General features: G+C 46.2%; 1 protein-coding gene across 4 annotated transcripts in view; it reads left to right on the top strand.

Moving 5' to 3' along the window:
- The window catches only part of LOC115480692 (transducin-like enhancer protein 2), a 64,117-nt gene that overhangs the window by 38,855 nt on the left and 8,236 nt on the right, over positions 1-17,026 (top strand). For all 4 annotated transcript variants that reach the window (XM_030219537.1, XM_030219536.1, XM_030219535.1 and 1 more), the window contains 8 exons: positions 493-509; positions 5,477-5,572; positions 5,950-5,994; positions 7,910-8,050; positions 9,469-9,610; positions 12,550-12,710; positions 14,597-14,673; positions 15,204-15,453. In XM_030219537.1, the coding sequence (XP_030075397.1) occupies positions 493-509; positions 5,477-5,572; positions 5,950-5,994; positions 7,910-8,050; positions 9,469-9,610; positions 12,550-12,710; positions 14,597-14,673; positions 15,204-15,453 (929 nt within the window). The remainder of the gene's footprint in view (positions 1-492; positions 510-5,476; positions 5,573-5,949; positions 5,995-7,909; positions 8,051-9,468; positions 9,611-12,549; positions 12,711-14,596; positions 14,674-15,203; positions 15,454-17,026) is intronic.

The raw sequence follows: 17,026 nt of genomic DNA, 5'->3' as shown, positions 1-17,026 counted from the left end.
CCCCCTTGACATAGCTAGCTTTAAGTTCAGCACTAACTGGTCATTTTCAGCAAGGATGACCAGTTAAGTGCCACTGAAAATGACTGGATAGTGAGTTAACTGGTCTGCAGCTGTTTTCGGCTGGTTAACTCACTTTGAATATCAACTGGATATTTTCTACAATGTGTTTTCAACCTGTTGGTTGTTAGTTTCATGGAGTGAAAGGATGTAAAGGCTTTTAAAGTGGAAACTCTCTCAGCTCTGGCTGTTGAGCACTGTGGTCTTGTACAGGTTTTTAACCTGAAGAGCATTTGCTGAAACTGTTTAAGGACATTCCTTTTTTATAAAGAAAATGAAAGCAAATAGACCTTATTTCTCTTACGTAGAATGAAGGATTTTTTTTCAGGTCTGTGTAGTGGTTGACTGGTGGGTGTCTGTGCATGTCAGCTGTCACTAACTGAGTCTCTCTGCTTTCCTTTGGTGCTTCCTGGTGCTATGGGGGATGGATGCCAGCGCTCACACCCTGCAGAGTAAGTCTCTCTCTTCTGACCTTCCATATCTACACTGTGAAAATCTGGAGACATCCCCACCCCCAGTGTCAGAGTGCTTTGGAAGGACAGGAAAGGTCTTCGGGCCATGAGGCTGACTGCAGTGTAAGACCCTTTCTGTCCTCTCCTTTCTTATTAGCTCCTAACCCCTGTGCATGAAGGGGTTTACCATGTATTTAGTCCACTGACCCTCTACCTACAGTACAGTGAGAGAGAGTAATGGTCTTGGGGACAGCCTCTCTACAGGAAATTCTGATCCCATTAAGGAAAATGGGCAGAAAAGGGCAAGGGATGTGAAGGAAGACCTTCCTCCAAATCAGCAGCTCCTAAGGACAGAGCAGCATCCTTTCCCAGAAATAAAAGGTAGAGAGAGTCCTGTTTGGCTTATCATGTACCAGCTGCCCACTTAGGAGCTACCTCCCTGTATAGGGGAGGGGACAGCCTTTGTATGTACTGTTTGTAAAAACTGGTTGATTGGGATGGGGGAAGAGTGCACTCTTTTGCCCTTTCCTCTCTATCTAGTCGGGAAAGGGGATAGGACTTGATATACCAACTTTCTGTGGTTACAATCAAAGCGGTTTACATATTATATACAGGTACTTATTTGTAGCTGGGGCAATGGAGGGTTAAGTGACTTGCCCAGAGTCACAAGGAGCTGCAGTGGGAATCAAACCCAGTTCCCCAGGATCAAAGTCCACTACACTAACCACTAGGCTACTCCTGAAACTCTGCTTTGACAGTGTAATCAATGGCTAGTGTCCAGGAGAGTGGAGACTCCTGTGATGGTGTCCATTCTACCCTGTGCCCAGGAAGTGCTTTGAGGTGACTGTCAAGCTCTTTCGCCTGGCTCATATCCCATTCCAGGTGCTTGGCTGGTGGTGAATCCTGGCATCATTGAGACAATGGGTATGCCTATTCTGGCTAATACTCATGGTATCTATAATGATCAGGTGTTTCCTCCAACCTGCCCAAATCAAATATGCTGCCAGCACAAGGTTTCAAAAACTTGCAGCTGCCTCCTCCCTGTCCCGCAATATGGCAGGACAACTCACCTGTGTTGGACAAGATTCTAGTGGGCAATTACAAAAAAAAAAAACAACAACCTGGGGACCATTGCAGAAAGTGTCCATCAGGGTTTTGCACTAAAGCTCAGCACACTGTTTCTTAATGCATGAGTAAAAGAAAAGCATTGTTCCCCCATGTCTGACACACAAGAAACGGAGTCACATGCACATACATTTGCATGTGCGGATCCTCCTCCATTTCTATCCCACTATCAGGGACTTGTCCTGGGACCTCTTCTTTTCTCCATCTATACTTCTTCCCTTGGTACTCTGACCTCATCCCATGGTTTTCAGTATCATCTTTACGCTGATGACTCCCAGATCTACCTCTCCACACCAGAAATCTCAGAAGGAATCCAGACCAAAGTATCAGCCTGCCTGTCTGACATTGCTGCCTGGATGTCTCAGCGCCATCTGAAACTAAACATGACCAAGACTGAGCTTCTTATCTTTCCGTCTAAACCAACCTCGCCTCTTCCCCCGTTCTCTATTTCTGTGGATAACACTCTCATCCTTCCTGTCTCATCAGCTCATAACCTTGGGGGTCATCTTCGACTCCTCTCTCTCCTTCTCTGCACATATTCAGCAGACTGCTAAAACCTGTCGTTTCTTTCTCTATAATATCACCAAAATTTGCCCTTTCCTTTCTGAGCGCACTACCAAAACCCTTATCCACAATCTTATCACCTCTCGCTTAGACTATTGCAACTTGCTTCTTACAGGTCTCCCACTTAGCCATCTCTCTCTTCTTCAATCTGTTCAAAATTCTGCTGCACGATTTATATTCTGCCAGTGTCGTTATGCTCATATTAGCCCTCTCCTTAAGTCACTTCACTGGCTTCCTATTCGTTTCCGCATACAGTTCAAACTCCTCTTATTGACCTATAAGTGCATTCACTCTGCAGCTCCTCAATACCTCTCCACTCTCATCTCTTCCTACATTCCTCCCCGGGAACTCCGTTCACATGGTAAATCTCTCTTATCTGAACCCTTCTCCTCCACCGCTAACTCCAGACTCCGTTCCTTTTATCTTGCTGCACCATATGCCTGGAATAGACTTCCTGAGCCAGTACATCAAGCTCCATCTCTGGCCATCTTCAAATCTCGGCTAAAAGCCCACCTTTTTGATGCTGCTTTTAACGCCTAACCCTTACTCAATTGTTCAGTACCCATATTTTATCATTCCCACCTTAATAATTCCCTTATCTCTTATTTGTCCTATTTGTGTGTCCTAATTAGATTATAAGCTCTGTCGAGCAGGGACTGTCTCTTCATGTTCAAGTGTAAAGTGCTGCGTACATATAGTAGTGCTATAGAAATGATAAGTAGTTGTAGTAGTAGTAGCATACAAGTTTTGCAAAATCAACATTCTGCACAAAGTAGCATTCATAACATGACATAACATAACAATATATCTTATATTCTGCTGTTAACCTCACGATTCTACGCGGATTACATCAAAGAGGCTGGACATTACCAGGAAAATACATCATCAGCAAAAGAAATAGATACAATCAAACTTACCTCAAATATCAATACCCTCTAAAATTAAAGACATATTTCCTAAATTAATATGTTTTAACTTTATTTCTAAAGTATCTATGGATTACAAAGAAAATGTACCATTGTATGAGTGACAAAACAGTGGGTTTGTAAGGCTGTATTATTTCTTGAAGTGTATTTCTCTAGTTTGGCGGATGTTTTATGTTTAAAGCTGTTACAGAGAAATGACTGTTCCTTCTTTAGTTTAACATAAAGAGGAAGTAACCTGCAGTGATGTGGCTGGCTACTTTTTAAAATTGTAGTTCTGGACTCTGATCAGCCCAGGAGCTCAAATTCAGTCTGGAAATACTGGATTTTTTTCCAGTCTCAGTTTGGAAGTAGAAAGAGAAAGACCTCTTTACTGAGACCCTGTGAGCAGCTATATTTTCTGTACTTCCCAGGCACTATCCAGGTAGTGATAAAATGTTTAAGATAGTTTTATAATTGATCCTTATTCAGTTACCTGTTATTTGCCTGTTATTTTCCATCTGTTTTTATAGTTCACTGTTCAATGTTTTTTATGACAATAAACCGTTTTTAGATTTTTTTTGACTCCTCTTGTCTGGACTGACTAAGAATCCTGGTGGTTTGTGTGTTGGGTCTGTGAGTGCTTTCTAGGAACAGTGGGACCCCTGAGAGTGTGGCCCCAGTAACTTAGAAATCACCGGGGATAACTTGGGAGCAGGAGACTTGCCCAGAGGTGGTTGGGACCCAGTCGGTAAGAGGAGGGTGCTAGTGTAGAGCACATGCCCAGGTGCAGGCAGACCAGAGCTGTGCTGGGGATAGACCCTCTAAGTGGCTGCAGGGTTAGCCCTAGGCGATTGGCTAGGTGTTTCATGACAATATGCACATGCAACTCCTAGTGCCAATGTACAGTTTTTGCAGGGAGGATTGTTATTGGTACCTGGTCAGAGTCCCATGAAAAAAGTGTCATCAATCTAAAGCTTTTTCTGTCCAAAAGCCTTTATTATAGCATGTGCTTCCTACTTAGCTGCAAGTGGATTGCAATTTAATTATTTTATTTATTTACAATAGCTTGATATACCGCTAATTGCGAAATTGCAGCGAAGCAGTTAACAATATTTAAAAAGCTCAAGTGAGAGCGAAGGAAATAAAGAAAGGTGGGGGCTCAAGACTTATTTCTTTGAGAAAGCATATAAGAGAACCGAATGATGAGGATTGATCTGGGAGGGTTGAAGTGTTTAAACTCTATTTTCATGTATTGTTTTATTAATGTTGTTCCCCCTGTGGAGCATTTTCTGGAGACGTAATCTACAACTATAAGTTAATAAATATCTTGTCAACAGTCCAACATTTCTTTGTTCCTACACACCTCTCCCCTCATCATCTTCTCTTCAATGAAACCAGTAAAGTGGCGGGTCTTGTCTTTCCTGTCTTATTTTTGCTAATTTGCCATTGTGTATTGTTTGGTATATTATATATTGTATGTTTGTTGGTTGAGTGCAGTGTGGCTGATTTGTGCTCTGTTTTTACATTTGTTTTATATTTATTTTTTACTGTAAACTGCTTTGATATACATTGTTAAAGGTAGTATGTCAGATGATAATACATGAAATGAAACAGACATAAAATCCTCAATAGTGCTGACTGCCAAAGAATGAGTTAATCCTTATTCCTCTTCAGACCTTGCGTTAAAGCCAAGCATTACACTCAGTCTTCTGTGCACTTCTCTAAGTCCTCCGTGCTGGATAGCTAACATCCTTGTTACTATGGGATTAAAATATGTTGTGCGCTGATGTCTGCCTGATGCTATATGCAGTTATCTCACATGCAAAACTCAGTGGTGCGCCCACAAAATTATGCATTAAAGCCAACCTAACCTGTGAACAAAAATTTATTGTATTGGCCTCCCACTGTGCAATCTAAGATGATGAGGAAGAAGTGGAGGCAATAGCCCAGGAAGGGGGTCACCATCTTAGGCATGGCCCACTTACATTGTGGCTCATCACCCTAAACAAGAGGGACCCCTGAGCGTATCCAGTAAGGTCTGAAGTTCTTGCACAAGCAGGTGCAGAAAGTGAATGACTTTACCCAGGTCAAGTACAAGAGATCACTTCTGGGCTGATATCTGAGGTTTCACCATGGATACAGTTGCTGTAAACAAACTTTTTTCTCACTAAACCTGAAGGAAGATTGCAAGAGAGCAATGGTTGGGGTGCATTATACATAGTGCAGGAGGTGGCATCAACAGGCAGTTGCTGAGGTTGATTATAAAATAGTTTGCCATAAAGAGAGATTACTGTGCGCGTTGCTGTTTGGGCATGGACCTTTTGTGGTGGTATCACCTGCCCTCATCTTTGGTGTACCTGCCTTTCTTTGCAGAACAAGTCCCCATGTCCCTGTGAGAGTCCTGGTGGAGAGGAGAGCACCAGCACAGTGGGGATGAAATGGGCAGAGAAGGAGCCACCAGTACAGTCTGTGAGTAGCTCTGGTGCTAGAAAGGCTGTCTGCAGAAGCTGAGGTTGCTTATATGTGGGGAGATGGCATGTCAACTGTTCAGGTCTTCTGTTGTCTAGCTTCACTGGGGGCACATAACCACCATTTTGCTTTGCTAGAATTAACAAATATCAACGATGTATTCTAAGGTAGCTGCATTTGTAAACTTTTCAGGTACCTGATAAGTGAAACTGTACCAGGCTGGTGCTTTGTGCTTGTCTCACCATCTATATGTTTGTCTTGACAGCGTTGTTTTACTCCAGAGTCAGTGGCAATATTATTCAGTAAGAAGCACTGGACTTAGCATATAAAAATGCTGACAGTAGTCACGTGATCCAATGAATTTGTTTTCTCCCCAGGACAGTGATGGAGACAAGAGTGATTATAACCTAGTAGTGGATGAGGTAGGTCGGTAACATTTGTAGCTGATATACCTGAAAAGGAAGGGAGGAAATAGATTTTAGATTTAGCTCATGCCTTTTTCAGTTCTAGCATAAGGTGAGTTAATGCAAGTTCAGCAGATATTTTCATGTCCCCAGAGGGCTGACAATCTAAGGGGTTGATGCAGAAAGCCAAGTAGTAGAGCCACACTCAGATGGCTCTACCTTGAACTTAAAACCATACCATACAGAAAGCTAATTTATGCAAATTTTATGTATGCAGAGCTTGCACACTAATTGGGGGATGCCTGCTAGACACTGCACACAGGGCCACCGAGAGACTGAGCCGGGACCGGGGCAAGGCTGCCCCCCCCCCCCCACAATTTCCACTCAGGCCGCCCAGCGTTGCAGTCCCTGGTCTCACCTGCCCGCCCTCGGCTCCGTCGACCGTCCGCCACTGGGCCCCCTGCATTCAAATCAGCAGCGCTGCAGCCTTACCTCCCTGTGAAAGCGCAAGATCGCCTCCCTTCGGTCCTTCCCTCCCTGTATCCCGCCCTCGTCTGATGTAACTTCCTGTTTCCACGAGGGCTGAGGGTGGACGGGTGAGGCCGCGACTGCGGCACTGGGGTCCCCTTGGAGGCCCGGGCCTGGGAAATTTTGTCCCCCCTGCCCCCCTCTCAGCGGCCCTGACTGCCCACAAAAGTTCAGTACAGATTCCTGTGCGTATGCCTGAAGAAAAAGACAGTGCACATTATTACAGTTACTGCTCATCTGTGACTTAAAGTTGCAAACACCATTCTGGTTGGACAAAAAATAAAAACGAGGGATTTTAAATCAGAAAAAGGGCATGCAATAGCGTACCAAGGGCTGGGGTGGTGGGGGCAGGTGCAGACAGCAAAGGGGTGCATGGAGCACGCACATGGGTGTCGGCTCTGCCGATCCCCTGCCCCCTCTGACGTTACTTCCTGTTCCGGGTAGAGTTACCATATGGCTCCAGAAAAAGGAGGACGGATTGAGCCAGCCAGGTTTTACTTCCATTGCTTTCAATGGAAGTAATTGAGCCAGCCGGGTTTTACTTCCATTGCTTTCAATGGAAGTAATTGAGCCAGCCGGGTTTTACTTCCATTGCTTTCAATGGAAAGCAATGGAAGTAAAACCTGGCTGGCTCAATCCGTCCTCCTTTTTCTGGAGCCATATGGTAACCCTGGTTCCGGGACAGGGGACCGGCAAAGCCGACAGACATGCATCTGCTCCGCACACCCCCTTGCTAGGAGGAAAGGTGGTGGGGTGATGCACTTTGGGGGGGGGGGGGGGTTGGCACGCCTTGAGGGGGATGACAGGCCGGGGGGAGGGCACAGCAGGAACCCGCCCCTGGTGGTGAACAAGCTTGGAACGCCACTGAGGCCATGAAATCCTCTCAACCAACCCTTTTATGCTGCCCTGGATTTGGTAAAAATGTCTCACATTGAGCGCGCGTCAAAAGTCACTGTTTCCATGTGCATTGTATTGAAATACTCAATGGCCTCATTACCATTCATTTTAATGGTGTGTGCACCAATGTCTTCCACACAGGTTAACACCCACACTCAACCCCTCTCTGTATTGTGCAACCAGTAACATGCATATACCCTCTGTGGTAATCCTGCAGTTAGGCTCGCGGTAGCTTTCTGCACTGGCCTCTAAATTTGTACTTGAAGCAATGGAGGTTTAAGTGAGTTCCCCGAGATCACAAGTAGCGACAGTGGGATTTGCAGTGAGCTTCCCTAGTTCTTAGGTCACTGCTCCAAAAATGAAACTATATGAATTGGATTCCCCCCACACACACCACCAATCCTTTGTCTTGCAAATAAAATACCAATTCCTCCAGACCCCAGAGCAAGGTGGCTGTAAAGATTTGCTATGTTCCCTTCCCTTTAGAGTTTTTTCTCTTCTGCTTCAGGATCTGCCTTCAGAGTCTGGCAGCCCTTCCCCCACACCCAGTGTGAAGCCTGCACCCTTGTGTAAGGATCCCCAAGACAGACCTACATCATTGACTGCAAGCCGCAGCACCCCTACCTCAAGACAAAAGGACCCAAACCTGGTATGTAGTCTGATTTCGGCTGGACAAGTCACCCCAGCTAGTGAGAGACGTTTTCCAAGATTTCACCTAAACAAATCAAATTACCTGGGAGCTGAAAACTGTCCTCTCCCTAGAAGTATTTGTTCCAGAAAGGCATGTGGGATAGGATGGCAGATGTGGCAAACAACATGTGGGGATTTTAGCGGAAAGCTTGTGCTAGAAGCTATGTGGTCAGCGGCTATACCATGCGGCTTTCTAAATTGGCCCCTGTGTATGCTGAGTACTTTGTATAGTCTTAGCCAGCAAAGATCAGTATAAGAAATGCTATGCTTGTATTCAAAACTATGGGAAGTAATGACTACAGTTCCCAGAATGCAGTATTATGGAGCATAAAGTGTAAATTGTTATTATACTGGTGCTAATTGGGATATCTCAGACGTGAGCCCATTGTTAAGTGTGGTTCTAATTTTTATTCACACCTTATTATGCAATGCACATTGCCCATCAGATTTATTAAAACATGTTAAATAGTTCTATATTTTAACACTCTTGTTGCCTGGTAATGTCCCATCTTATAGATTTCCCTCAGGAGCTAGCAGCAGGGAATGCATCACACTGACCCTGTGACCTGAGTGTTATTCTAAGGTTCTGCTGTTCAGGCAGAGTCCCCAGGGCCCAGAACAAGTCATCGATCACAGAGCTAAATCTGATTCTGAGATTAAAACATCAGTGTGAAAAGCTTTGGAAAGAATTTATTGATTAGGTGGTTGTTCTGGTTTGTGCATCTGCAAGAAGAGAGTGTGAGAGAGAAAGAGGTGGAGCAGTAAGAGACAAATACAGAAGAACAGCAGTTTCTTTCTGGAGTTTTAATTCTGGGAAGCGAAAACATCCTGCAGGTTCCAGTATCTGGACTGTGGAAATACAATAACATTTATTAGTGTTTTTCAGGCTAAGATGGTCCCAGAATACCCTCATGTATGAGAAATAGGATTTTTAAATGTCAAGGACATAGGAGGAGCTCAGCACCACCTCTCTGTGCCAGTGGCGTACCGAAGGCGGGGGGGGGGGGGGGGGGGGGGCGGTCCACCCTGGGTGCACGCTGCAACGGGGTGCAGGGGGCAGCCGCATGGCTATTGGCTCCGCCGGTTCCTTGTTACTTCCTGTTCCGGGCCAGGGAACCGGCGGAGCCGACAGCCGCGCAACTGCTCCCAGCACCCCCAGGAGGTAAGAGCAATGCGCCGGGGAGGGGGTGATGCACTGTGGGGTGGTGGTGGAGATGATGCACCAGGGAGAGGGTGATGCGCAGCGGCGATCCGCCCCAGGTAGCAGTCGACCTAGGAACACCACTGCTCTGTGCAAGAGGCATTAATAACGGAGGCCGGCAGCCTCACTTCCTCGCCTTGTACTTATCTGGTTTTACCTGTAGTTTTTCTTCATAGAACAATCCTGCAGCTCTCACTCCCAACTCCAAGTCTACCAGCTCATCCCCTCACAGAGACTCATCTACTCCTGGTCCCGGGCCAAGCTCCACCTCTCGTCTCTGCCAGATACCTGCCAAGCCCCCCACTGGTGACGCTATCAGTGAGTCTCTGTGTGTTTCCCTACAATTTCTGTAGCTGCCCATTGCTTAGAAATGGTTTATTCATGTGTACCAGCCTAGAGCATCATTGAGATCTGGAGAGCAATACTTATTTGATGTAGCTTCATACCAAGTCATTAGATTAGAGGAATACATAGATATAAGATCTTCTTTATAGTTGGTCCAATGTTTTGGAATATAATCCCAAAACGGTTGAGTTTCAGACTTTGACTGAATTTAAGAAAGAAATTAAAACTTTACTATTTATTGATGCCTATGATGGACCCTAACTTGTTCAATATTAGAAGCACAACACGTTGATATATTTTGGTACTGGAGCATTGAGAATAATGTATATTAAAGAGTGCATCATGTCTGTTTTGAGTCTGTTAATAATGTTGTAAAATATGTATGAGCTGTATTATTGTGTATGTAATTTTGTAATCTGCCTAGAACTTTGGCAACAGTGCGGAATATAATTTTTTTAAATTAATAATTAATTAATTAGTAAACATAAAGAAAATCCTTAGTCCATTAGAAAGTACCAGGTAGCAGAAGTGAAACAGTTGATAGGACAGATAGGGCTGGAGGAATGTTCCCTGGTGTGGCAGTAAAGCAGACAGTCAAAGGAGGATAGAGAGAGTTGGAGGAATGATTTTAAGGAGGAGTGGCCTAGTGGTTAGGGTGGTGGACTTTGGTGCACTCCCGGGGAACTGAGGAACTGAGTTTGATTCCCGGCACAGGCAGCTCTTTGTGACTCTGGGCAAGTCACTTAACCCTCCATTGCCTGCCGCATTGAGCCTGCCATGAGTGGGAAAGCGCGGGGTACAAATGTAACAAAAAATAAAATGATGTCAGGTTCAGGCAGTTCTTCTTAACCCAGTGATCGAGACAGGCTCAGTGAGTCAGGTTTTCAGAATAGCCACAATGAATATGCATAAGATAGATATGCCTAGAATAGAGGTATTGTATGCAAATTTATCTCATGCATATTCATTGTGGATATCTTAAAAACCAGACTGGCTTGAGAACCACTGGATTCATTTGACTTTATTACCATGACAATTTTTACATGTGTTGCCCAAATAATATATTTAGTGCTCAATATTCAAAAGGCTCCTACCCAGTTAAACCCACGCAGGGCTGGCCATCCATCAATTAGTGGTATAGCCAGATTCTGGGTGGCCCAACTGCTAAAATGGGTGGCACAATATCTTCACCGCAGCCTACCCCAGCTCAAATATTAAATACTTGGCTGGCAGGGAACCCCAAGCCCCACCACCCAAAGACTAGAGGCCGACTGAAACCGAATCAGCCAGCCAAAATTTGCCATTTGGTTTTGGTCAAAAACAAAAACTGCTCCTCCCCCCCCCCCCCCCCCACATGCAGAGAGCAGATCTCCTGGGCCAGCCACCACCCCTCCACCTCCCACCACCTGAAGGCCCTCCCCAGACCTTCTTTTAAATGCCCTGGTGGTACAAGAGGCATGCCCCCCCCCCCCCACCTTTTAAATTTCCTGCTGGTCTAGCAGCTTCTTTCAGGCAAGAGCGATCCACAGTCTCTGTTGCCCCCATTGGTTCCTCAGCCAAAATGGCTGCTGAGATTGTTGTGGGAGGACCAATGGCTATTTTGGGTTCAGAACCCAGCATAAGCAGGAGCAATCCCAAAATGGTCACCAGACCTCTTGTGAGGCTGCCTCAGGAAGTCCCAGCAGCCATTTTGGCTGAGGAACTGGCAGGGGCAAGAGCAACTAGGGATCGCTTTTGCCCGGAAGAAGCCACTAGACCACCAGGATATTTACAAGTTAGGCCCAGGCAGTCCATAGGTGTGTGTGTGTGGTGGTGGTGGTGGTGGTGGTGGTGGTGGTGGGGGGGGGGGGGGGGGGTTACCACTAGACCACCAGGGCATTTAAAAGTAGGCCCAGGGAGGGTTTTTGGATGGCAGAGGGGCACACTCGCATTTTTGTCTGAAACCTGAACCAAGATTTTGAGTTGGTTTCAGTGCCAAATCTGAAACCAAAATTTGGTTGGCCTCTACCAAAGACATCTGTAAAGGCACCAAGACCTCCCTCCAATGTAAGTCAGTCAGCTCACTAAAGCTGCCTCTGAGGTGTGCTGGAAGGAGTCCATGACTTCTTCATAGATGTCTTCAGCTGGTGGGGTTTGGGAATCCCTGTCAGCTGCAACAAGGGTGCATGGCTGCTAGATGGGCCCAATATTCAGCAGCATTTAAATAGGTAGTGCTACTAAATATTGCCTGTGACTTCGACAGCACTATCTGGTTAGAGCTGGGTGGTCCACAAGCAGAGCCTGGACGGAGCTAGTACTTAACCAGTTAACTAAGCACTTAACCGGTTAAGTAAACACAGCAAAAAATGGCTATCATAACCTTATCCATCAAGCTAACCAGACACTGGTCTGAATATTGGCCAGTGCCTGGTTAACTTCTAGGTGACCACATTTACCTGGATATTTAATGCTGGAGCTGAAGATCAGGCCCTGAGCATTTAAAGTGGGGGAAAAAAATAATTTACAAGATAGTGATAATAACAGTAAATGGTAAAATAAAATTACAACATACAAAGAGGATAATGATAGTTTGTAGGTTCTGGTGCTGGTCTATAGGGCTCCTGATCAGGTCACGTTTCTCACCTGATGGCAGGATACAACAGATTTTGCTGATGTATCTGCTGTTTCTCCTAATTTCCCCCAGGATTATTTGGAAAGTCTGCTTTTCTTTAATAACCAATGTGGGAGAGAGACCTGTATGACAGAGATCTGTGAACGTAATTGCAGATCCACAGTAAAAGGACCATAGTCTGTTCAGATGGAAGACTTGGTTTGGTACTGGAAGTCACTGGAGACAGAGGGATAAAGTACTGCAGTCCTCTGATAACTGGAGAGGGGTGCTTTTAATCTATTTCTTCCTGTCTCTTTTGAAGGCCTCAGAAGTCCTCTCAGTGTATCCAGCACTTACCCGCCTGCCTTTGAGATGCTGTCTCACGCTGTCCTCAAGGGTGAACTCTCTGTCCCCAGTACATACCTGAGTCTAAGCCTCTCTCCTCAAGTCACTGGGGCAGTGATGTACAGCAGATTGCCCATGGTGAGTCCCAGACATCTGCTGCTCCACATACACTGCCTAGAAATGGCATCTGTCTACTGTGCATCATTCTAGAAGCATATCAACCTGCAACATCCCAAACCCAGAGAGAAGTTGACTTTTAAACAGGACAAAAAAACTAATTCTATCTGATAGCAAATCAGAGTCAGAGCAGCAACAGGAGGATGACAGAAAGGAGTAGTGATAGAAGGAAGATTAAGGGATGATGGAGTGAGAGTGGGAGCGAGCAGTGCAGGGGCGTAGCCACGGGTGGGCCTGAGTGGGCCCAGGCCCACCCAGTTTTGGTTCAGGCCCACCCAGCAGTGGAGGCAGCGGAGCAGAGGGAGCAGGCTGAGCTCCGATCCCGCATCTGCCTCCCTCTCTCTCACGGCAGCGCTTCCCAAACGCTGCCCACCGCTGCCACGATCGCAGAATTTACCTCCCTCCGTCTCAGCACTCAGCAGCAGCGGTAGCAAATCATACACGTTGCCTCCTTCTAACCCGGAAGCGGCAGAGGAGACGCTTCCGGGTTAGAAGGAGGCAGCGTGTATGATTCGCTACCGCTGCTGCTGAGTGCTGAGACGGAGTGAGGTAGATCCTGCGATCGTGGCGGCGGTGGGCAGCGTTTGGGAAGTGCTGCCGTGAGAGAGAGGGAGGCAGATGCGGGAACGGAGCTCAGCCTGCTCTGTACATTTTTTTTTGGGGGGGGGGGAGAAGAGGGCTCCGGGCGGGCAGGTGGAATTGCAGGACATGGATGGGAGCGGGAGGGGCAAGAGGAGAATCGCTGATGGCTGGAGGGAGGGGACAGGGGAGAAAAGAGAATTGCTGGGTATGGTATAGATGGATAGAGGGGGGCAGGGGCAAGAACAGAATTGCTGGGTATGGCTGGATAGGGGCAGGGCAGAGAGGAGAATTGCTAGGTATGGATGGCTGGAGGGGAGAGGAGAGTTGCTGGACATGCGTGGATGGAGGGGAGGAAAGAGGAGATAGGAAGGTTGCTGGACATGGGTGTATGAAGGGGAGGGCAGGGGAGAGGAGGGTTGCTGCACATGGATGGAAGAGAGGGAAGGGAGAGAGAAGAAATGATGGACATGGATGGAGGGGATGGAAGAGTAAGGAAGGAGATGAGATGAGGGAAAAGGAAGAGAGGAGAAAAACTGCACATGGATGAAGAAAATAGGCAGAAGCTGGATCCACTGGACAGTCAAGTCTGTGGAGGACCCAGCTTTTACTTATGGGTATAGAGCAAGAAATGAAGAAGAAAGCAGGAAAGTAAAGAAATAAATGGAAAGGAAGCCCTGGAAATGGAGTTAAGAGGACAGATAGCAGCAGAATCGGATACTGGGCCAGCATGATCAGAAAAACAGTCACCAGACAACAAAGGTAGAAAAAAATCATTTTATTTTCATTATAGTGTTTGGAATATGTCCACTTTCAGAATCAGGTGCTCAACATTAAAAGTTTATATTTATTTACTCATTTATGGTATTTTATCCCACATTAAACATGAATTAAATTAGAACCTGGGATCATTTAAATTTTTTTTCCTGGAGAGAGTAATGCATTGCCCCCCCCCCCCCCCCAGGCTCTCTCCCCGGCTATAGCCAGCTCTGCAATTTTGAGGGGAGGTGCAGAGGTGGACCAGGGAGAGAGCCTGTTGTTAAACATTTACCAGCACACCACTGTCTAGTGCCCACCCATCCAACCTGTTGGCCCACCCAAAAATTGACTTCTGGCTACGCCACTGGAGCAGTGAGGAATAGAGGGAGGGAGTGAACATTGAGGGGTGGCAAGACAGAGGGAGACTAGACCTCTAGGGGGTCACTTCCAATCTGCTGAACCCCGATACCTCTTTTGTAACCCATTAAACAAGTTCTTTTGCTTTCCAGATGGCATTTGAACCTCATCCACAAATAAGACCCTCATCTGCCTCATCTGGTGTGACCTCAGCACCTACAGGAAAACCGTAAGTCTGAAAAAAAAAATACAGGGTCTCAGGAAGGGAAGAAGAGTTCCTAGGTCACTGCCAGTACTGGTCTTCTATGAAACACAGCTAATAGGTGTGGCTAGGTCTGTTCTGTGAGATGGGAATGGAGGGGGGTGGACAGTGTGTGTGTGTGTGTGAGTGAATGGACCTTATCGATCCCCAGAATTATATCATTAAACAATCCTATCCAAATACTTGTGTTTTTTTAATGATCTTATGCATTTTTTATATTCTATAAAGAAAGTAAATTCTTGTTATATCTCCTCACTGAGCTCTTATGACCCCACTGCTCCATGTATTGCAACCCACCCACAGTTTGTGCTCTGCATACCACCCCCCTCCTTCCCCTTTTTATAGCTTGTGCTGTGCATTTCTTCCATCTTCCTATATATTCATAGAAATAGAAAATGACAACTCTTAAAGGCCATATGGCTTACCTAGTCTGCTCATCCCGACCAACTACTAAACTCTACTATTCAGTGTCTCTTTCCTATTTTCTTTCCACCCAGGACCTATTCCTTCCATGTCAGTGCTGATGGGCAGATGCAGCCGGTTCTCTTTCCACCCAATGCCCTCCACGGCTCAGGAATTCCACGTGATGCCCGCCAGCTGCACACACTCAGTCATGGAGAGGTGGTGTGTGCAGTCACCATCAGCAACTCCACACGACATGTGTACACAGGTGGGAAGGGCTGTGTGAAGGTGTGGGATGTGGCACAGCCAGGTACCAAGACACCTGTGGCACAGCTGGACTGCCTGGTAAGGGAGCAATCTGGAAGTATTTGGAGGAACAGGTCTCTCAGTGCAACCTCATCTTGAGTGTTGCATTCAGTTCTGGTTGCTGTATCTCAAAAAAGATATAGCAGAATTAGAAAAGGTTCAAAGAGCGACCAAAATGATAAAGAGGATAGAACTCCTCCCTCATAAGGAACAGCTAAAGAGGTTAGGGCTCTTCAGCTCAGAAAAGAGATGGCTGAGGGGGGGGGGGGGGGGGGGGGGGGGGGGGGGGGGCTATGATTGTGGCCTATAAAATCCCGAGTGGTGTAGAACAGGTAGAAGTGAACCAATTATTTTTATTATTATTAGGATTTAGGATTTTATTCTTTCATTTCAAAAAGTGCAAAGACCAGGGGTCACTCAATGACATTGCATGGTAATACTTTTAAAACAAATAGGAAGAAATATTGTTTTCACTCAAAGAATAGTTAAGCTCTGGAACTCGCTGCCAGAAGATGTGGAAACAGCAGTTAGCTTATCTGGGTTTAAAAAAGGTTTGGAGACGTTCCTAGAAGAAATGTCCACAGTCTGTTATTGAGATGGACATGGAGAAAGCCACTGCTTGACCTGGGACTGGTAGCATGAATGTTGCTACTAAGTGGGTTTATGCCAGGTACTTGTGACCTGGATTGGCCACTGTTGGAAGCAAGATACTGGGCTAAATGGAGCATTGCTCTGACCCAGTAGAGCTATTCTTATGTAACTCAGTGTGGCTACTCTCAGAGGAAGACAGTGAGGGGAAACAGATTTTGTACACTAGAATATCTCCTTGCTGTATGAATCACAGGAGTTCTTTTAAAATTATATTAAAAATTGCTGTACCTCTTTATCTGTCAAACAGGCCAAAGTGATGTACAGGCTACTACTACTACACATTTCTAGAGCGCTACTAGGGTTACGCAGCGTTGTACAATTTAACAAAGAGAGACAGTCCCTGCTCAAAGAGCTTACAATCTAATAGACAAGTGAACGGTCGGTCCGATAGGGGCAGTCAAATTGGGGCAGTCTGGATTCACTGAACGGTAAGGGTTAGGTGTCGAACGCAGCATTGAAGAGGTGGGCTTTAAGCAAAGACTTGAAGACGGGCAGGGAGGGGGCTTGACGTAAGGGCTCAGGAAGGTTGTTCCAAGAATAGGGTGAGGCGAGGCAGAATGAGCGGAGTCTGGAGTTGGCGGTGGTGGAGAAGGGTACTGAGAGGAGGGATTTATCCTGTGAATGGAGGTTACGGGCGGGAACGTAAGGGGAGATGAGGGTAGAAAGATAATGAGGGGCAGCAGACTGAGTGCATTTGTAGGTAAGAAGGAGAAGATTGAATTGAATGCGGTATCTGATCAGAAGCCAGTGAAGTGACCTGAGGAGAGGGGTGATATGAGTATATCGGTTCTGGCGGAATATGAGACGTGCAGCAGAGTTCTGAACAGATTGAAGGGGGGATAGATGGCTAAGTGGGAGGCCGGTGAGGAGTAAGTTGCAGTAGTCCAGGCGAGAGGTAATGAGAGCGTGGACGAGAGTTCGGGTGGTGTGTTCAGAGAGGAAAGGGCGAATTTTGCTGATG

Source organism: Microcaecilia unicolor, chromosome 11 (genome assembly GCF_901765095.1).
Source record: "Microcaecilia unicolor chromosome 11, aMicUni1.1, whole genome shotgun sequence".
NCBI lineage: Eukaryota > Metazoa > Chordata > Amphibia > Gymnophiona > Siphonopidae > Microcaecilia > Microcaecilia unicolor.
This window is presented reverse-complemented; position numbering and strand designations above follow the sequence as displayed.